General features: G+C 38.8%; 1 protein-coding gene across 2 annotated transcripts in view; it reads right to left on the reverse strand.

Moving 5' to 3' along the window:
* The window catches only part of gpt (glutamic--pyruvic transaminase), a 45,054-nt gene extending 31,490 nt beyond the window's left edge, over positions 1-13,564 (reverse strand). Inside the window, exons 1-2 of one of the 2 annotated variants that reach the window (XM_073849262.1) lie at positions 13,435-13,564; positions 10,733-10,922 (exon numbers count right to left, since the gene is read on the reverse strand). In XM_073849262.1, coding sequence (XP_073705363.1) covers positions 10,733-10,873 — 141 coding nt within the window. In that variant the 5' untranslated portion in view covers positions 10,874-10,922; positions 13,435-13,564. Of the gene's footprint in view, positions 1-10,732; positions 11,216-13,434 lie in introns of those variants that run through there. The other variant, XM_073849261.1, reaches the window with a different exon arrangement.
* Between the last annotated feature and the right edge of the window lie 9,713 nt (positions 13,565-23,277).

Raw genomic sequence — 23,277 nt, forward strand, 5'->3', positions numbered from 1 at the left:
CACTGAGGACAACTGAGGGACTCATATGCAACTATTACAGAAGGTTTAAACGCTCACTGATTCTCTAGAAGAAAAAATGATGCAGAAAAACAAGCCATGGGGTGAAAACTTTTGAATCTGAAGATCAGGGTAAATTTTACTTATTTTGTTCTCTGGGAGGGCAGTACTACATGAAAAAAATTGATATTTAGGCAAAATAAGAACAATGTACACATCATTCTGTTCCTAAACTTTCGGTAATAGTAGCATACGAGTCCTTCAGTTGTCCATACAGGCATTGTTAGAAAGGATTCGAATACACAAAAATGCTGAAAAACCAAAGAATTTGTGGGACCTGAAAGATTTTTACTTACTAAACAAAAATCACAATTATGAATCGACAGTATTAAGAATCAAGTGTATGTAAACTTTTGAACATGGTCATTTTTATAAATTCAACTATTATTTTCACTTGCGGACTATCTGTAAACGTCTTTTATGTGAAATATCTTATTCAGGTCAGTACTTAAAAAAAAAATCACATGCATTTTGTATGATCCCTCTTATTTTGGTCAAATAAGTAACATTTTGCAGATTTTGCAAGATGTATGTAAACTTTTGACCTCAACTGTACATCTAAATGATAATTAATTTAAACATTTACATTTACATTTATTCATTTAGCCGACGCTTTTATCCAAAGCAACTTACAATTAGGAATACAACAAGTGATTCATCCTAAGGAGGCAGATCAACATAGGAAGTGCTCAAAAATACTATATATCAGGCGTTGTTAGAAGAGTGCAGGCTAGAAGGAGAAGATCAAGAAAGAGGGGAAAAACAGGCTAGAAAGGGAGGATCAAGAAGAGAGGAGAATTTTATTTATTTTATTTTTTTTATTGAGTCACATGGTGTCGAAAAAGATGGGTTTTCAGCAGTCTCTTGAAAGCTGTTAAGGAGTCTGCATTCCGGATAGGGGTGGGAAGATCATTCCACCAGGCAGGGACATTGAACGAGAATGTTCTGGACAGTGATTTAATACCTCTCTGTGGTGGTACAATGAGGCGTCTTTCACTGGAGGATCTCAGACCTCTGGAAGGAGTGTAGATGTGTAGTAGTGAATGGAGGTAGGCAGGTGATGATCCGGTGGCCGTCCTATATGCCAGCATCAGTGTCTTGAATTTGATGCGTGCTGTAACCGGTAGCCAGTGCAGTGATATGAAGAGAGGTGTGACATGGGCCTTTTTGGGCTCATTGAAGACCAGTCGTGCTGCTGCATTCTGAATCATTTGTAGAGGTTTGATTGTACATGCTGGAAGACCAGCTAAAAGAGCATTGCAGTAGTCCAGCCTGGAGATGACCAGGGCCTGGACGAGGAGTTGTGTAGCATACTCTGTTAGGAAGGGCCTGATCTTTCTGATGTTGTGCAATGCAAACCTGCAAGATCGAGCAGTCTTAGCTATGTGGTTTAGAGATTAAGATTACACCCAGATTTCTGACTGAAGTCGATGGGGTAATTGTTGATGAACCTAACTGGATGGAGAAGTCATGTTGTAAAGATGCAGTGGCAGGAAAGATAAGGAGATCCGTCTTTGCTAGGTTGAGCTGTAGATGGTGTTCCTTCATCCATGCAGAGATATCCGTCAGGCAACCTGAGATCCGTGCAGCTACCGATGGATCGTCTGGTTTGAATGAAAGATAGAGCTGTGTGACATCAGCATAGCAATGGTAGGAGAAGCCATGTGCCTGTATGATGGGGCCCACAGAAGTAGTGTATATGGAGAAGAGGAGCGGTCCAAGAACTGATCCCTGAGGAACCCCAGTGACCAGTTGATGAGTTTTGGATATCTCCCCTCCCCAAGCCACTCTGAAAGACCTACCAGAGAGATAGGATTTGAACCAGCGAAGTGAAGTCCCTGTGATGCCCAGCGATGAGAGGGTGGACAAGAGGATCTGGTGATTCACAGTGTCAAAAGCTGCAGATAGGTCCAGCAAGATGAGTACTGATGATTTGGATTCAGCTTTTGCCGTCCGCAAGGCTTCAGTGACAGACAGTAGTGCAGTCTCAATTGAATGGCCGCTTCTGAACCCTGATTGGTTAGAATCCAGTAGATTGTTCTGTGAGAGGAATAAGGATAGCTGTTTGAAAACTGCCCGTTCCAGTGTTTTTGGAAGGAGAGAGAGTTGTCAAGAGTTGCTGTAGTTGTCAATGAGTGAAGAGTTAAGTGTAGGTTTTTTGAGCAGTGGGGTAACCCGGGCCTGCTTAAATGTACTGGGGAAAGTGCCTGTGAGAAGAGATGTGTTGATGATGTGTGTGAGCGCCGGTAGGATTGTAGGAGAGATTGCTTGGAGAAGGTGTGAGGGGATAGGATCTAAAGGACATGTCGTCGGATGGCTGGAGAGGAAAAGTTTGGTTACTTCTGACTCCGAGTAAGGACAGAAGGAGAAGATGGGAGTTCCAGCCGTTAGTGTGGTCAATTTTAGTTCCTGTATGTGTGGAGCTGAGAACTTATTACTGATAGATGTAGTTTTGTCTGTAAAAAATGTGGCAAAGTCATCAGCTGTTATAGAAGTTGTGGGAGGTGGTGGAGGGGGACAAAGCAGTGTATTAAATGTTTTGAAAAGGTTGCATGCGTCCGGAGAATTGTTGATCCTGTTGTGGAAATATGAAGATTTGGCTGTATGTACTTGGGTAGAGAAAGATGAGAGCATAGACTGATATATACTGAGGTCAGATGGATCCTTAGATTTGTGCCATTTTCTGTCGGCTGCCCTAAGTTTGGACCGATGCTCACGAAGAACATCAGATAACCAAGGGGTTGTCGGAGCAGTTCGTGCTGGCCTGGAGGAGAGAGGGCATAAATCATCTAGACAAGAGGTAAGAGTGGAGCATAAGGTGTCAGTTGCTGCATTAGTGTCCAGGGATGAGAAGTGGGTTGGAGAGGGAAGGGAGGAGGATACTAAAGAAGAAAGGTGGGAGGGTGAGAGAGAGCGTAGGTTTCGTCTAAAAGTAACAGGTAGAGGGGTTGGGGGTGCACAAGTAGCAAGATGTAGGTCAAATGTAATGAAGAAGTGGTCAGAGATGTGTAGGGGTTTGACCGCAATGTTGTCTGAAATACAATTTCGCGTGTAAACAAAATGGATTCAGTCAGACTGAATAAAAAGAGTGTGCTTGCCACTGCATGTTTACCTTGACAGGCATCTTCTAAACAAAAGGTGAATAGCACATGCAATATTTTTGTATGTTTCATAAAAGAAATCCTTACAAAAGAGTTCAGCATGCTCTATGCGTGACATAATACATAGGTTCAGTGTTGAAATTGTACTTCCACTTGATTATGGCTCTTTCATTCTCTCACATGTCATCCTTTCCCTCAGGCTCCAGCTGTCTGGAATTTAACAAACAACAGAGGCGCTCCCTGTAGTTGGTACGGACAGGACTAGATTGCAAGCGGCACATCTGTTTCTCACTAGGCCGAGTCTGAGTCTCTATCCAATAGAACCAGATGCATTTACCAGAAACTCCCACCTCCCCCCAAAAAGGCCAGAAGTATTATTTCCCAAACCTATAACTATTGGTCACAAAGGGAAGAGGGTAAAAGGGCGGCCAATCAGATGTAGCTGTGTGTCTGACGCCCCTAAAGGAATGACAGCCTTTAAACCTGTTTGAGCACAGGGTGTATTCAGGTATTCAGATCTGTAAAACTGAGTCACAGTTTGAAGCACGAGGGACAGTGGGTCAGATTTCACAAAGCATTTTTGTAGTTGTTACAGCTGGCCTTGTCCTATCAAATAACTGCCATTTTGTTAGACATCATACGATTAATGATCAGCATTCAAGATTTCTAGCAGGATATGCATTAAAAATGTAATGCAGAATACAAAGTGCAAGATAAAAAAATAACAAGGTAACTATAAATGGTGTTAAAGAAACTGCTAGCTTAAAAAAAATAAGTCTGAGGATATCATATCATATTGACATATCATATTATAAAACTAATATAATATAATATACATTTCTGGTGTATGTGGAACATTACGACTGATAACCAGAGACATGTTTTCTTTATTTTCTGATAATAATAATTCTGAAATTCTGTTGTGTTTTTAGGAAAGTCTCCAGTTTCAGCTCCAGCTCATCAAAAAAACAGCAGTGGCTATTATTTTAGCAAGGTTCAACTATTCAAAATGTCCTAATAAAAACAGGTCTTTTTTTCTTTATTGATGTAGATCCTATTGAAACAGCAGGACATAAGAATTACTTGCTAGTTGTTTGCAGGAAATTTTAGGGGCGGTACATTCTCACTCTATTGATTGGACAAAAACTTGTTTAGCTCAGGGTGACTCATCAATGTTTTGGTCCATAATACCAGAAAAGACAGATTGGAAAGTTTATAAGTGTTTATCTAATAAAAGTGAATTTAGTCTACTGTTGGAATAAGCTGGCATATAGATGGACTCAAAGCTAAAAGTCCTAGACTAAAAGCATCAAAATTTAATATAATCTTCAAACCATATGTGACCCTGGTCAATAGATCATAAGGGTCAATTTGTTGAAACAGAGATTTATACATGAAGAAATAAGCTTTTTATTGATGTTTGGTTTGTTAAGATAGGACAATATTTAGCTGATATACATCTATTTGAAAATCTGAAATCTGAGGGTGCAAAAAAATAATAATAATAAAAATCTAAATATTGAGAAAAGTTGTCCAAATTAAGTTCTTAGCAATGCATATTATTAATAAAAATAAGCTTTGATATATTAACAGTAGGACATTTACAAAATATCTTCATTGAACATGATCTTTACTTAATATCCTAATGATTTTTGGCATAAAAATCTATCATTTTCACACATTCAGTGTATTTTTGGCTATTGCTACAAATATACCCATGCTACTCAATGTAGTTTTTTTTGTGGTCACATATGTACGAGCTATACAAAAGAACATCCTGTATTTGTCTATCAATCTCTGGAACAAGGTCTAAACAGCCATTTTAATAATACATGCAAATAATTTACAGTCATAAAGGCGTTTATTCAATGTTAATAAGCAAACGCATACTGTGCATCTCAACATGATATAATCATACGCTCACTCTCCTAATCCTGTGCCCATGACACATTTATGAAAGCACATCTTTGAACTTTCTATACTTCAAGAAATGACCAAACTCTGGGCATCAAAGTCCACTGTCCTGTGAAGTTTAGCTCCAACCGAATCAAACAGACCAGTAATCCTGAAGACTCTGGTTAGCTTTTTCCGGTCTATTTGATTATGCAGGACAGTGGACTTTAAAGGCCAGAGTTGCTCATCTCTGACGTACGTTCATGTACTTTGTAACTACATGGATACTATGTAAGTACTTTTGTGGTATTGTAATCTTTTACATACCAATAAAACTTTGCTGAGAGAGATATGCAGACAAAAAAAGACAAAGAAACACAGAGTGAAAGAGATTGCGTCAAAGAGATTTTAAGAAAAATAAATGAGTAAGACGAGAAAGAAAGCAGCAGGACAAGAAAAAAAGATTTGTACAGTGTTAGGTGAAGGCCACCATTGTCATGCATGCCTTTCCCAGAAACCTAAAACCAATGGACCTGAGAACGGGTGCCAAGACTAAAACAAAGCGCATATTCTATGCTAGATCAAGAAATCCCGTCAACAGATTGTGCTGAAAAAACAGCTTGGTTGCAGAACTATCACATTAGATTGCTGGAAGCAGTTTTATGACAGCAATGAGAGTGGGATGTTGTCATTGAACTCTTTCACGATTTAATTACCATGGACGACTTTAATAAAGTCTGTTGACTCATTGTTCTAGCAGTACTAGTTCCTGCAGTCTTTATGCATGTGTGTGTGAATGTTGTCATTGTGACTGCCAGTACCTCGCATCTAAGCAAAGGCCTTTTGTATGTGGCATAATGGCAAATTTATACACTCTAAACATTGCTGGGTTATTTTTTTTTAACCCAAATGCTGGGTTCAACCTGCTGGGTCATTTAATTGGGTTGTTTTTAATATTTTTATGCAGGTGCTGGGTAGTTTTTTTTTTTTTTTTATTTGAAGACGTACTGTACATAGAGAACAGTACTCCTAGTGGTTTGGCCTGTATCATCATTTCTCTTTATCAAATTACATAAAACAAAAGGTGCCTTATTGTGCAAACATCTAAAAATCAACTTCATATGTTACATTTTTAAAATTCATAAAATTAAGCATATGTCATTTCTTTAAAATATGACAATGATGCCATTGATTTCCCTTAGTATCCACAATTTTTGAAGCCTGATTATACAGCATTTCAATTTTTCTAATTAAAGAATCACTAGTTTGAGACCACACTGTAATACTATATAAAATACGGAACAAAGCATTGCATAAAGGAACAGATGAGCTGTCTTAGTCGTAAAATATAATTCCTAATAAGTTTAAAACAGTTTAAAGGAACACTCCACTTTTTTTTAGAAACAGGCTCATTCTCCAACTCCCCCCGAGTTAATAAGTTGAGTTTTATCGTTTTGAAATCCATTCAGCCGTTCTCCTGTTCTGGCGATATCACTTTTAGCATAGCTTAGCATAGATCATTGAATCATATTAGACCAATAGCATCGCATTCAAAAATTACCAATGAGTTTCGATATTTTTCCTATTTAAAACATGACTCTTCTGTAGTTATATTGCACAAACTCCCAGCAAACTTCCTTGACTATTACACCAGAATGGAAGTGTAGTTCCTAATCTTATCGGCCTAGAAAATTGCAGCTTTGGTATTAGTACACAATAAAACTACAGAAGAGTCAAGTTTTAAATAGGACAAATATCGATGCTAGTGGTCTCATAGGATTCAATGATCTATATATGCTAAGCTATGCTAAAAGTGATATCGCCAGAACAGGAGAACAGCTGAATGGATTTCAAAACGGTAAAGCTCAACTTATTAACTCAGGGGGAGTTGGAGAATGAGCCTATTTCCAAGTTCATCTTAGCTATTTTTGACAGCCTATTTATATGTTTGTCAGATTTGAGTTGTGAATCAAGAACTACTCCTAAAAAACTAACTTCATTTATCTCCTCTGTTTCTTCAATAAGTACCTTAATTTTAATTTTTTAACCCAAATGCTGGGCTCAGCATCTTGGCTCATTTTATTGGTTTACCATTTTAACCCAGGTGTAGGATAGTTTTTCTGTAAATAAGCTGCTAGGTCATTTTTGATGGGTTATTAAATATTGTTTTTTTTCTCCGATGAAACATCCCAACTGCTGAGTTACAATCAGAGTGCTGGCTTTTTGCATTCTCTACGGGAGAGTGCAGTTCACAGCCCCACTGATTTGGTCAAGCCTTTACTGTGCTGCAAATTATATTATTTTACACAACGCAACATACAAGGCTGAGATGTCAGTCAGTTGCATCAACAGCGGTCGCTTCGCATGATGGAAACGCCTTTTGCCTTGCATATCATAAACTGATTTTATTCGCTATAATGCTAAATTTAACTTAATTTGATGATGAAATAGGTTATCTAATCTCAGTACTGTTTGTTTATGGGCAGGTTATGGAGTCAGTCAGAGCATCTTTCAGCTGTGAGTGTAAAACGAGGTGGCGGTCTAAAGGTTCATAGTTAACCCAGCGAACAACAACCCATCGCCGGAACAGATTTTGCCAACACACCAACACAAATAGCTCTTTTGGTGAAAACTGATTACAGAGAATGATTAAATACACTTAAATTAATATGCTAGTTTCAAATGTTCCTTTTTTCATTTCTAAAATGCTTGTTAAACAAGTTTAAATGTATGCAATATTGTAAACTATGCTAAATAAATTTAATGTCTTATATTTTTGTCCTTGAGTGTTCTTGCAAAATAATAAATGTTCATCTTTTGATTATTGCTGTTGCCTCTTTCAATCCATTTTAAGCCAGCACTATAATATTTTTTGAAAAATAGTTGACTTAAATAAAACAAACCAGCATGTCGGGTAAAAACTTTTAACCCAACCAGCTGAACCAAAAAAACCCAGCATGTGTTTCGTCCAATATTTACCAAGCGCTGGGTTGCCAAATAACCCAAGTTGGGTTGTTGTTAACCCAACAGTTTTTAGATTGTAGTGATTTGAAATTATTGCTGTATTGTAAATATGAGCTGAATATTGTTAATATGAGTATGAATAATGTTGTAATATGTACAAAAACTGGACTAAATCATTGTCACACATTACTGAAATGGTTTATTTCATGCTTTTAGATTATCATAGGTTTTAAAATGTAATATATTTTTAATGCATTTTCATAGTTGAGCCATGGCCTGAGACAAAGAACATAAATGCATTTGAAAAATAAAAGGCATTTTATAAAAAAATTAAAAAATGAAGAAAAAAAAACATTACAAGGCTGAATATCAACCTCTGGGACATAGAAGGGCATGTGTGAAGCTGGAATAAGAGCAAATATTTGTAAATAGAGATGTAATCAGTCATGAATGTGATTTTAAAAATCTAATATGAAATGTTCTGATGAGAATGTGTTAAATATTAGATCTGGAAGGAAATAATCCATCAATCCTTCAGCTGTTGTTTTGCAACTGTGTGGCAACAGATGTTTCCCATCTAATATAATTTCCATGTGTGTTAGTTCTTGGGAAGGTGCTGTACTTTTACTTAGATACAGCCACCAATTTAAAGAGTGTGGTAAAGACTTGACAAACAGAGATGCTCTGTGTTCCTATGACAATCAGTGCTGACTCTAAACTGTGATCTTCTCAAGGGCATGACCTCAGAGTTTACTACTACTCCAAGCCACCACTTATACAACCAGCTAAAATGAGGATTGCTTTGAGATGTCATAGCTAAATTAACTAAAAGAGTAACCAAGAGGACTTTATCACCTCATGACTGATGACAGTCTGCTTCACAAACACTGACCTAACAAATATTCCAAAAAAAACAGGATAAAGAGTGACAGAGAGACTGGAAGTTTTACCACAAATTTGTTGTTGAATAATCTAAAAAGCTTTTCATTTGAATTTCAAACCAAGTGTCTTTGTGATGAACCTCAAGCACAACAGGAAAGATGTTCACTAGAAAAATAACACTGCATCTTCTTCCAGCAAGAAGAATAGTTTATGATCTAAGATGTTCAGAGCACTATAAGAACATTTGTCAAGTAGCCTAACCTAAAATGTGCTTTGGTAAAACGGCTCTAGTCAAAAAGAGTAGCTATTTAATATGAGCCTGACTACATTCTTACATCAAAAGCCATGTGTAAGGCAAATAATACGAAAAAAAAAAAAAGCTTTTAAAATTTTACAGTAGCTCTAAGGAGCATCAGCTAACCTAACTGTTTTTGGGTGATTCTTAGAATATGGCCACTTTTATGTACTGTGGTGATATTTTAAAAAATACATATAATTTTGGACAAATTCCTCTTTCTTTGTCAAGCTATCAATAAAAGCACCCTAAAACTGTTTACTACCTTTCTAATATGATTTTTTCATATATTTCATCTTTCTTATATGTGTCAAAATCACTGTTTTCTCCTTGTCGCAGATCCAGACTTTTAAACTTCAACAATGAAAATGCAGTTTAAAAATATGACTTATCCGGTAACTATTAATGTACCCGAATTAAGCACTAGTGAAATAATTAAAATGCATTATAGTATTTAACGTGAGACCTCTATCAATATTACTTTTAATACAAAATATAGCTGTCACACCGTATTGGTGTCATGTCCACCACAACGTTATAATGTATCTTTAAAAAGTTTGTGTAAAGATTTTTTTAGGTGGTTTCTGTGGAAATGTTGAGTGACATCAGAGCACATGCTGGACATGGAGGGAATTTAAATTTTCATCAACAGCAAATCTAGATATTGCTTGATCAGTGAATATATTTATTCTAAGTCATTTCCACCACATGCTGTACCGTCAAGGGTGTTATTAAAAAGCTAAAAATTTTAGGTTAAACAAGAGTATTTTACATACACGAAATGCTAAGTAATAATTCAAAGCCAATCAGTGAAGCTATCTTCCATTTTTTCACAAAAAAAAACTACAGAAATGTCATTTCCACCACACTGCCCTCTGTGGTGGAAATGACATTAAAGTACAATTTATATGGGTTGTGAGAACTGAGAATAGATTTGCATGACTGCAAATGTTTCAATCCAGAAACAGTCATGTTGAAACACTGGGAAGAAGCTTCCCTACATTTACATTAATTTCTTGTCATTTCCACCACACACACATTTTTAAATTTTTGGAAAAAGTTCTCATCACACATTAAAAAATGTATCCACAATTTATGAATCATGCTCCACTTAATATAAAAACCAAAGTTATTCTATTTTTTAAAATAACAGTTGTATATTGATTGATATGCACATTTGTTCATTGCAGGTAAAAAAAAGTAAAATATTAACCATTTCTCTTGTAATCTAAGTTTGTCCTCTTACAGACCTTAAAACTAGACAAATTATTTAAACTTATGAGACTGTGTTATGTGATTTTTGAAAAAAAATAAAATAAATTCTTCAACTTCTCAAGGCTAAAAGTGCCCCTGGTTGAAGAAACGCCCTTTTACTTAAGAGCGAAAGTGAGGGTAAACACTGCATAATTACCCTGATGATATCCTAAGTGGATGTCTTGCTTCCATACTGTGCACAAGCGAAATATGGGATGCTTCACATCATACACTTTCGCTCAATGTACAACTTTGTTTGCAAGAATGAAAGGAAAACGGCTCATACCTCTTTCAGCTCCTTCTCGATCTGCACCGCACGCTGAACGATTGGTCCGCGGACCGCGTATTCAACCTTCTTCACGTTGGGGTTCATGGTGTCAACGGTGAGCACTTTCCCCCTATGGGGTAACGCTCCGTTTTCGGACATCTTCTGCTGTTGGTGTTCGCTTTGGGCCGCCGGGAATGTAGAAAAATTCCTATGGGGAGAAGAAAGGGAAGGCAGCGGAGAAAAGTTCAGGACCCAGTCTGGAACTTTGGGGTGCACCGCCGCGTAAGCCTCACATTTTCCCCATTTCAAAACACTCACGGTTCTATTAGATAACATTTTGATAAACACTTAAACAGGTTTAACTAACGGTTTAAGAGGTAAAGCTTAAATTTAGTTTGTTTAACTTTGGTTAGGCAGCGCACGTTGTGCTGTTACCCGCGTAGTAAACCCTAAATAGATCTACAAGAGAAGACCTTTGGACTGTGCATCAGATAGTTCAAGATTTCATAAGAAGCACAAGCAACTGCTGACCCCCGTTAAATCCCCACGCCTCTTTTTATCTACTGGCCTCACAAACAGTAGATTTAGTGTTTCTCTAGTTACTTTTCCATGACTGCCACCTCTTTTTTTAACCCTCTGGGGTCTGAGGTGTTTTGGGGCCCTGAAGAAGTTTTGACATGCCCTGACATTTGTGCTTTTTTCAGTATCTTAAAAACATATGAATGGTTAAAGTCAGATTACATTGTAATCAGCACATATTGGGCTACAATAATATGCAAGCAACATTAATGTGCATGTTTGTGTTTTTGAGAAAACTATGTTTATGCGTGGTTATTGAAAATCTAAAGTTTTGAAGTCACTGAAATAAGGCCATGAACGACTTATAGGACATTTCTTTACAAGACTTTAGATAATTGGATGTCGTAGGTTAGAATTTTTTCAACCAAATGATGTGAAAATCATCTCGTTCACTCGTTCAGAGAAAACAATATATTGATTTAAATTTTATAAAACATGTTTTGTGATCGAAAGGGATTATTCATAGGTGTGGCAATGGCCCATGAATATTTAGCAATTCACACCTGAGAGACAAAAGAGCCCTCCCTAATGGCCCCATCAATGCCTGACTTCATTAGCAGAACAAGAAACAATGTGAGAAGATTCAGAGAATGGAGTTTTAGATTATTTTTATTTTATTTACTACACTGTATAAACAAAACATACATAATGAAGGTCAAAGACACATTATTGAGCTTCCTGATCTGACCACACAGATGTGCACAGACTTTGTGGCATTTCTGAAAACTTCTTCTGAATTCTGTTCAACAAATGAAACAGGTAAATCTTACCTGCTATTTTGTGTGCACTTAAAAAAAATACAAAAAAAGTCAAAAACTTGTTTTACACTAGAATATCAGTGTAGTTGAACATCTCAAGTTTCTAGTGCTCTCAGAGGAATACAGTTTGAAGGCACTCAAGGGAAAGAGGGCAGGATTCATCTTTTGAGCAGGTTTGAGATCACTACAAAAACAAAACAAAAATCATATCAGGATCATCTGTCAGTATACAGTCATAGACTCTAGCATTTGTACTAATGTAAAAAAGGACATGTAATATCGTTTAGCACTATATTACTAATAAACATGATGTAAACATACATTCAGTGTAAGCACTCATATTACTTTTACACCCTACTGTTATACAATAAAATAAATAAATAAAGTATGATTCTACAGTCATAAACATATCGTCATAAATGCATCTCACAGTCATAATCACATCGTTTTTCTAGAACATTATAAATATCCTGGCATCGTGAGAGATGCAATGCAATCAAACGTACTTCATAATGTTTCATTTGATAAAGTCAGGAATTTTAGTTTGGAATAAGTCTAACTAGTAAAATGTGTACATGTTTTGCCAAAGGAAACAACAGCGAAAGCTAGTAGGAAAATGAAAGTAAGACTTACTCATGTAAATGTCTCCTCCTGTTGGGTTTGCGTCGCATCACGTCCTTCTTATGATCGTGGTAAATATAAGTCTAATTCCTCACAGCATATCTTAATTCAGGAACAAACTGTAACCAAGATGAACTTGAAGTCATGTTGCTTTGTTGCGGTGATGTGGGAGTTTCCTCGCATACAGATACTCCGGTCCTTGCCGCGCCTGCAGCACATGGCTAATTTGCATGGCAAAAGATTTCGCGATAGTGGGCGCGGTCACATTAGAGATAATTAGTTGGAACTGGATAGACTAGACATCTCCTTGGTTTCATATAGATTAATTTATCACAGATTATTGGTTTTTGATCAAACTTACTTCGTTTAAAAGCATAAATCTCAAGCTTTCAGTAGATACCACTTTTCTGTTTGTGTGCTGAGTATTCACCGAGTTTGAATGATTTAAGTAACGCATTTCTAAAAGCAGTTCGCGGAGACAGAGAAAACAGAAATCACCCTGTTTGTTTTCTTTATTCTAAATAAAAAAGCACAACTTTCTGCTGTTCCTGTGAGTGTGCACAAATAAAAGTACACACTTTACAGTTTCCAATGATGTATATCTCTAATTTGTATGACTAAAACTGACAGAGCATTTTTAGTGTCTTTTGCGCTGATCTTAAAAAAAGTAGGTTGGTCACGCCGGCGTGACCGTCGGCCCCAGAGGGTTAATGGGGAGTTTTATGGTCAGTACCTCCTCCCGACTGTTAGGCTATTACGCACCAGAAGTGAAGAAAGGAAAGCCTCCTCTGTTACCGAGACGACAGACAGCAACGATCGACCCGTGTGAAGCGTCTGAAGCGGCTCCAAACTCTGACCGGTGTAAAACTTCCCTTGATAGTGAACCTCCTCCCATTGATTCAGTAACTGAGAATACAGCACGCCAGCTCCTCCCATGTTGACTGAGGCTCTGTGTGCCTTGCAGAAAAGATTACCGAACAGTGTTATTCAATTACAGGGCTATGTGTTATTTGAAAGAATCGTTACATTAAGGTACTGGCAAACTTCAGACAAGTAGAAGAAAGTGGCTTGATAAGATGCTTAATCTAATTAGTTGTCATGTGATCAGAGACCATGATGTTCCAGCATGCTCTTCATTATTAAAACACGTTTGGTCTCAATAGAATATGTGAGCGGGGTAGCAAACAGTTACTTAATAGCAACTATGAAGAACTTTTAACTACCAATGAACTATTCCATTGGACAAAAGTTTCTTTATAAATTATTGAAATGTAGAAAAAATTTGTAAAACAAACAAACAAAAAATTATCACCTTACTTTCCCAGTTGATTGATTACATTGATAATTGCAAACATTTTTTGTATTACAAGTTTTGTAAAATGTTAGGTCTAATTATGTAAATGAGGCATTATTTAATTAAATATGCACTAATTTGCATACATTTCTTGTACAAAAATCTGAACACTAGATGAAGTCAGTTTCAAAATTTCTTGTTGAATTTTTTTTTTTTTGGACATATTAGAGAGGGAATTTTGGATATCTCATTTTGTCACGCCATAGTTCAGAAGAAAAAAAACAGAACAAACAGGACACTATTTTTTGTATTTTGGGGGGAATAAAATGTTGTATAAAATCAAGCAAATTATATATGAAGAAATCCCTCTGTAAAAACCTTCAGAATATAGACAGGAATGAAAATGTAAAGTTTGGTGTGTGTAAGTGCTACTGAAGTGGAGATTTATGGCTCAGCGTAGGAGAAAAGGCTCATTTTGAGAAAACGGCCTTTAAAAATATGCATTGTAATTAAAATCTATTAACACAAATAGAAAAACTGCTATTAAAAAACACTTAACAGTGGGTTTTTTTGGATGTTTTCTTTCCACTAGTCTGAAAAAAAAAAAAACAGCTCAAAATCTCAAACTTGATAGGTGCATGAAAAAACAGTTTTTTTTTTTTTTGCCTGTTGTGCCTCCCCTTAAGAATCAGAGAAAGTTTATATTTATTTTATATTACACAGGATATTTTGTTGTTAGTGTTGGTAGTGTTTTACAACCTTATTACCTGAAAGGTAATACAAACAGTAACATTGTGGAAGCTGTCAAAATATCAAATATCAATTCTTTTCACATAGATTTTTTGTGGACAAAATATGCCACTCAACCAAAGCTATTTTGTCTTTTGGGAAACATGTATATTCTGTAGCTTAAAAAAGATATTTAGACAAAATAAGAAAAACTGTACACGTTCATTCTGTTCAAAAGTTTACACCCCTGGCTCTTAATGCATGGTTTTAACTGTTCAGGACAAACAAGGGTCTCATGAAAAACTCACTAAACAAAAAACACTTCTGTGGATCATTCAGTTAGCAACACAGTATTAACAATCAAGCGTATGTAAACTTTTGAACAGGGTTGTTTTTTTAATTCAACTATTGTTTTCTCTTGTGGACTATATGTAAACATATTTTATTTGAAATACCTTAAAATTTCATGCATTTTGTATGATCCCTCTTATTTTATTTTGGTAAAATAAATAACATTTAGCAGATTCTGCAAGGTGTATGTAAACTTTTGGCCTCAACAATATTACAGGAATACAACTATCATCCATAATTCATACTTAAGTATGTACAACTGATTGTCAGAATCATTGCTGACTGAAAAACATGGAAACTATTTTCTGAAGATGTTTCCCAGAGTTAAATGATTAGTCACAAGAATTTTATCTAGTGACACATTTATTTGCGCACAACTCAGGCATAAGATATTGCAGCCATAAAAGCTTGATGGTGACAGGCAAATTATGTCACAAAGTTGTACTTCAAGCTCAGAGGGTGGAAACATGTGACCAACCATATTCAGCATAAAACAGGGAAGAATAAACCAGTTCTGATGTTCGTCATTTCCTCAAGAGCCTGTGAGGTCATCAGTAGAAATATTTTATGCACAACTGCCAAAAATAATTAATGCGGATTCAGTGAATCATCACTGTATTATCATCAGTTATTGTTTTAAAACCCACAAAATGAAATTAATTTCATTCTGCTTTAGAGTCACAACAAAGCAAACATTTGAAAGACATTCTTTAGAAAACTAACTGATTATAATAGTATTACTCAAAGTGAACTGACATTTCAAACAGGATGAAAAGGCAAACAGTAGCACAGCCCAATAAAAGTTTTAATAATTGTCTATACTTTGTGGCGGGAGGGGCAAACGACAGACACAGTGGTGGAGAATGCGGGCAAGGCGGGGCTTAGACAGCGCAGTGGGCAACACCTGATGACGTCATCCCCTCTCGCTCGCAAAAGTTCGTGAAAACCCGGACAGGGACGGAGGAACGACGGAGACGGCCTCCCAGCCGCAAGAAGGGTAAGTGATGTTTCAGTTAGTCACTTATCCTGCGGTTGGTTGAGGCTGTCGACTAATACCGGTTTTTCTGTCCCTGTTCCGGTACGCGGCGAGAGGGAGCGTTGCCTTGGAGAGGAATCCCCGCCCACTCCGACCGCTGGAGCCTGGATGAGGAAGGTAGCACTCCTGCGTGGGCGGCGACCTTAGGACGGGGATGTCGCTTGGGGGGGGGAATGTGGCGAGGCGTCTGCCCGCCCCCCTAATTTTCATCACCACCCCGTCCCGTATTCGCCGCCCTTCTCCAGGCTCCCGACGGGAGTGGGTGTGTAGGGGAGAGGAGGGGCGTGTAATCGGCTCGGGCTGGCGGCGTGTGATGGGGACACCTGATGTAAATGAAGCCTCATCACCGCCGCTGTTTAAATCCCGAGCGCGCCTCTCCTCGGGAGACCGGTCTCTTTCCCCCGTGCATGCACGCTGGTGTCCTCGCGGGTCCAGGAGGGGGTGAAGAGGGAATCCCGCGCCACAAGAGTTTGGAGAGCCGCCGGACCCGCGGTCCGGTTGAGGCCGCCAGAAGCCGCCGCCCCAGCGCCGGACAGCTCGAGAGGGATGAGCCTGCCGGAGATGCCGCCGCCCTAGCACCCCGGCGCTAGCATGGAAAGCGCCCGCGGCCGCCGGACTCCGCCCCTCTCCTGGATCCTTCCCCTCTGAACACTACCGTTCCGTCACGCTGCCCCAGCACCCGAGGACACCAGACTCCCCTTTTATTTTGGACACTGTTTTACTTTATGGACTCACTTTCCCTTATTTTCTGTTTAATAAAAGCCTCTCCGAGGCCTGACGCCACACCCACTGTGTCTGTCGTTTGCCCCTCCCGCCACAACTTGTACAGACCATGAAGACATTATCACATTTATCCTAGCTTAGAGGTAACATTTTACTATTCATTAAAATGCAATAGATAACCTGTAACTGCCTTGATTATACGCTTAGAAGCATTAAAAGGCACTTAGTGTTAATAAAGATTAATAATGACAGCTGAAGCTGGCTACTGGTGCATATATTTTAAATTGGGGACACAAGCTAATACCTACTGCTTCTATTCTGTGATGTAATGTCTGATCTAATACCCAAACTAGTTTTTCAGTGTGACCAGGGATAGGCTGTTGACAATTACGTTTCTACATTCAAGGGGCCCCATAGACTTCTATTGTGAGTGCCTTTCAATCAACACATTGTCTTCGCAAACTAAGGCTTGTCACAGAACTGAACTGGTATTTAACCGGATTATTTCTTTTTAAGCAAAGATAATGAGACTGGGTGTGGAGGAACAGCTTGATATAACACATGTCTTATATTTATTCTTTTTACCCTTTTATACAGCCTATTGGCTGTAGTCCAACAATATTTCAGCTTTGTGAACATTAGACTGTGTTGACCTTTGACTGAAGGAAAACTGTTCTCCACCAATTAAAGACATGGTCAAATTTAATTTGTTAATGGTTAATTATATACAGTCAGGTCCATATATATTTGGATACTGACACAATTTTTATTATTTTAGCTGTTGACCAAAACAAATTCAAGTTACAGTTATACAATGAATATGGGCTTAAAGTGCACACTCTGAGCTTTAATTTTTAGGGCAGTCTCATCAAATTGGTAGGAAGGTTAAGGAATTACAGCTCTTTAACATGTACCTCCCCCCTTTTTCAAGGGACCATAAGTAATTGGACAGTTGACTCAAAAGCTGTTTCTTGAACAGTTCTGGGCTATTCCTTCATTTTTCTACATCAATTAACCAGGTAAAAGGTTTGGAGTTGATTCTAAGTGTGCCATTTGTATTTGGAAGCTGTTGCTCTGAACCCATCATGCAGTCAAAGGAGCTCTGCATGCAAGTAAAACAGACAATTGTTAGGCTTCAAAAACAAAAGAAATGCATCAGAGAGATAGCAGGAACATTAGGAGTGGCCAAATCAACAGTTTGGCGAATTCTGAGAAGAAAAAGAACACACTGGTGAGCTCAGCAAAATAAAAAAGTCTGGATGTTCACAAAAGACGACAGTATGGTGGATGATTGAATGATCCTCTCCACGGTAATAAAACATTTTACAACATCCAGCCAAGTGAAGAATACTCTCCAGGAGGTAGGCGTGTCACTGTCAAAGTCTACAATCAAGAGAAGACTTCACCAGAGCAAAATAGAGAGGGTTTACCACAAGGTGCAAACAAGGCCAGATTAGACTTTGTCAAAAAAACATTTAAAAAAGCCAGACCACTTCTGGAAAAGCATTTTTTGGACTGCTGACATTAAAATCAACATGTACCAGAATGACGGGAAGAAAAAAAGTATGGAGAAGGCTTGGAACAGCTCATGATCCAAAGCCTACAACAACATCATCTGTGAAACATGGTGGAGCAGTGTAATGGCATGAGCATGCATGGCTTCCAGTGGCACTGGGTTACCGGTGTTTAGTGATGATGTGACAGAAGACAGAAGCAGCCGGAAGAACTCTGAAGTGTATAGGGATATACTGTCTGCCCAGACTCAGTTAAATGGAGCGACGTTGTTGGGGTGGCTCTTCATAGTACAAATGGACCTAAAACATACAGCAAAAGCAACCCAGGAGTTTTTAAAGGTAAAAAAGTGGGATATTCTGCAATGGCCAAGTCAATCTTCTGATTTCAAATTGATTGAGCATGCATTTCACTTGCTGAAGACAAAACTAAAGGCAGAAAGACCCACAAACCAACAACAACTGAAGTCAGCTGCAGTAAAGGCCTGGCAAAGCACCACAAAGGAGGAAACCCAGCCTATGGTGATGTCCATGAGTTCCAGACTTAAGACAGTCATTGCCTGCAAAGGATTCTCAACAAAATATTAAAAATGAACATTTTATTTATGATTATATTTATCTGGTATAAGTGATAATGTCAATATACAGTGCTCAAAAAAGGACAATAAAGGGAACACTTAAACAACACAATGTAACTCCAAAGGTGCTTCTCAATATCCCTCCCCGTTTCCTCGCTCCTCCGTCCTCCATCCTATGACCCGGAAACCAATCGAGCTCAGCCATCTTGTAGGACATCTCAATTCATTAATTGCACTGTGATGAGGTGAGGATCAAGGAGTGAGGAGGCTTTCTGAGGAGTCTTGAGCGAGGATACACAGGTCTATCCTATGCGGAAGTGTTTTATCGACTAAACGTGATGCACTCCTCCCCTTCAGATATGTCGTAATAATTACCATTTATATTTTACCTTTGTAGTGTAAATAATGACATATATTTAAACAGGGCATCTTGCTTTGTTAATAATTATTATGAATGCCTTAAATCAGTGGTTCTCAATCCTGGTCCTGGGGGACCCCTGCTCTGCACATTTTGCATGTTTCCCTTATTTACCACCTGATTGAGATCATCAGCTCATGAGGAGAGAGATCCATGAACTGAACTAATCAGCTAATGATCTCAGTCAGGTGTGTTAAATAAGGGAGACATGCAAAATGTGCAGAGCAGGGGTCCCCCAGGACCAGGATTGAGAACCACTGCCTTAAATAACTAACTTTAACAACATATGGACAGATTCCTTTAGCGCAGCTGATGACGCTTTGAAGTGACGCTTGAGTAGTCAAGAATATTCCAATGTTCATCCTTTGATTCCTCCGTCCTCATTTCCTTTCCTTAAATCCTTCCCTCGTATCCTAAGGCGGTGGAACTAAGACGCGAGGAAAGGAAGCAAGGGAAGGAAACGAGGATGCAAAAATAAGAAATGAGAAGCACCCCAAGTCAATCACACTTCTGTGAAATCAAACTGTCCACTTAGGAAGCAACACTGATTGACAATCAATTTCACATGCTGTTGTGCAAATGGAATAGACAACAGGTGGAAATTATAGGCAATTAGCAAGACACCCCCAATAAAGGAGTGGTTCTGCAGGTGGTGACCACAGACCACTTCTCAGTTCCTATGCTTTCTGGCTGATGTTTTGGTCACTTTTGAATGCTGGCGGTGCTTTCACTCTAGTGGCAGCATGAGACGCATGAGTCTACAACCCACACAAGTGGCTCAGGTAGTGCAGCTCATTCAGGATGGCACATCAATGCGAGCTGTGGCAAGAAGGTTTGCTGTGTCTGTCAGCGTAGTGTCCAGAGCATGGAAGCGCTACCAGGAGACAGGCCAGTACATCAGGAGACGTGGAGGAGGCCGTAGGAGGGCAACAACCCAGCAGCAGGACTGCTACCTCCACCTTTGTGCAAGGAGGAACAGGAGGAGCACTGCCAGAGCCCTGCAAAATGACCTCCAGCAGGCCACAAATGTGCATGTGTCTGCTCAAACGGTCAGAAACAGACTCCATGAGGGTGGTATGAGTGCCCGACATCCACAGGTGAAGGGTGGTGCTTACAGCCCAACCCCGTGCAGGACATTTGGCATTTGCCAGAGAACACCAAGATTGGCAAATTCGCCACTGGCGCCCTGTGCTGTTCAGAGATGAAAGCAGGTTCACACTGAGCATGTGACAGACGTGACAGAGTCTGGGGACGCCGTGGAGAACGTTCTGTTGCCTGCAACATCCTCCAGCATGACCGGTTTGGCAGTGGGTCAGTAATGATGTGGGGTTGCATTTCTTTGGAGGGCCGCACAGCCCTCCATGTGCTTGCCAGAGGTTGCCTGACTGCCATACCATTGGGAACCGAGATGAGATCCTCAGATGCCTTGTGAGACTAAATGCTGGTGCAGTTGGCCCTGGGTTCCTCCTAATGCAAGACAATGCTAGATCTCATGTGGCTGGAGTGTGTCAGCAGTTCCTGCAAGACGAAGGCATTGATGCTATGGACTGGCCCGCCCGTTCCCCAGACCTGAATCCAATTGAGCACACCTGGGACATCATGTCTCACTCCATCCACCAAAGCCAAGTTGCACCACAGACTGTCCAGGAGTTGGCGGATGCTTTAGTCCAGGTCTGGGAGGAGATCCCTCAGGAGACCATCTGCCACCTCATCATGAGCATGCCCAGGTTTTGTTGGGAGGTTATACAGGCACGTGGAGGCCACACACACTTCTGAGCCTCATTTTGACTTGTTTTAAAGGAGAACTCCGGTGTGATTTTGACCTAAAGTGTATTGAATCATGATACCGAGGGTGAACGTACCTTGCATATCTCATCTCGGTTTGTGTCCTGCTGTCCGAAATCTGGGGTCAGTTAGCCGATGCTCACAACAGGTTGTCAATGAGAGTCAATAGGGCATCGAGGTAGCCATGTAAATAAATCACTGTTTTACGCCATTTACGAGGCACAAAGTAGCTCCACACTTCATTGGTAGACTTCCAAGGGCCCTGACATTTAAAACGAGACATTGAGAACTCAGAAAAAGCACCGGTAGTTTATTTACAAGAAGATTTATACAGACATTTTCCACCAGAAACAGACCAGTCGCCGCCATCTTGAATTTAGTCACGATAAGTCGAGTGTCGAGCACCAAGGAATTTATCAGGTTATCAACTTATCAGGTTGTAGTTTCCTTCGTGCTCGACACTCGACTTATCGTGACTAAATTCAAGATGGCGGCGACCGGTCTGTTTCTGGTGGAAAATGTCTGTATAAATCTGCTTGTAAATAAACTACCAGTGCTTTTTCAAAGTTCTCAATGTCTCGTTTTAAATGTCAGGGCCCTTGGAAGTCTACCAATGAAGTGTGGAGCTACTTTGTGCCTCGTAAATGGCGTAAAACAGTGATTTATTTACATGGCTTCTCCGATGCCCGATTCACCCTCATTGACAACCTGTTGTTAGCATCGGCTAACTGACCCCAGATTTCGGACTGCTGGACACAAACCGAGATGAGATATGCAAGGTACGTTCACACTCGGTATCATGATTCAATACACTTTAGGTCAATATCACACCGGAGTTCTCCTTTAAGGACATTACATCAAAGTTGGATCAGCCTGTAGTGTGTTTTTCCACTTCAATTTTGAGTGTGACTCCAAATCCAGACCTTTGTGGGTTAATAAATTAGATTTTCATTGATAATTTTTGTGTGATTTTGTTGTCAGCACATTCAACTATGTAAAGAACAAAGTATTTAATAAGAATATTTAATTCATTCATTCAGATATAGATCATGTTATTTTAGTGTTCCTTTTTTTGAGCAGTGTATGTAATATTTTTGAGTTATATGATTTCTTAATAACACGGTTATGTCATAATAATTCAACCCCTTTTCAAAATTGTTGTTTTGTAGTCACTTATTTGTATGGTGGGTTACAAAATTGTCTTAAAACAATTAAACCTTTAGAAACTCTATTAGAAATCAGAATTAGCTCGAGCTGTTACACATACATACAGTTAGCCCATGAATGTGCTTAAGTTGAGTAGCAAATCGGTCAAAAGTCAACATAGCTTTCACAAAAGCTATAGAGAAGCTATAGAGAAGAAATCATTGTATTACTTTAGTAAGTCTAAAGCTATATGAAGACTTCCAAGACATTAACATTTCCTTGAGTTACAGCTTGTAGCCTTATTCCTTAGCTTAATATGTCAAAATTATTCAACCCCCATTCAAAATTGCTGTTTTATAGTCACTTATTTGTATGGTGGGAAACAAGATTGTCTTAAAACACAATTAAACCTTTCGAAACTCTATTAGAAAATAGAATTATCTTGAGCTGTTACACATACAGTGGGTACAGAAAGTATTCAGACCCCCTTAAATGTTTCACTCTTTGTTATATTGCAGCCATTTGCTGAAATCATTTAAGTTCATTTTTTTTCCTCATTAATGTACACACAGCAACCCATATTGACAGAAAAACACAGAATTGTTGACATTTTTGCAGATTTATTAAAAAAGAAAAACTGAAATATCACATGGTCCTAAGTAATGAAGCTAATGATCAATGGACTTTCCTGCAGGACAATTATCCTGATGCATACTGTAGATCCAAATCTACTTAAGCTTGGTTCAGGGATCAGTCATAGAATGTTCCTGAGTTGCCTGTTCAGTCTCCAGATTTAATTCTCATTTAAAATATCTGGTTGAATTTGAAGAGAGCAATGGCAAAGTGAAAACCAAAGATTATCAGTGATCTGAAAACTTTTTCAGGAGAGGAATGGGCCAAGATTGCAGAGAGCTGACAGAAGCTTCAAAGCATTTCCAAGCAGTGTTTATTGGTGGTTTTAAAGAATATAAGATTCTGCACCAAATTTGACTTTTGGGGATTTAATTATTTTGAACATGAATGTTTAGAGCCAA

This window comes from Garra rufa, chromosome 10, assembly GCF_049309525.1.
Source record: "Garra rufa chromosome 10, GarRuf1.0, whole genome shotgun sequence".
Classification (NCBI taxonomy): domain Eukaryota; kingdom Metazoa; phylum Chordata; class Actinopteri; order Cypriniformes; family Cyprinidae; genus Garra; species Garra rufa.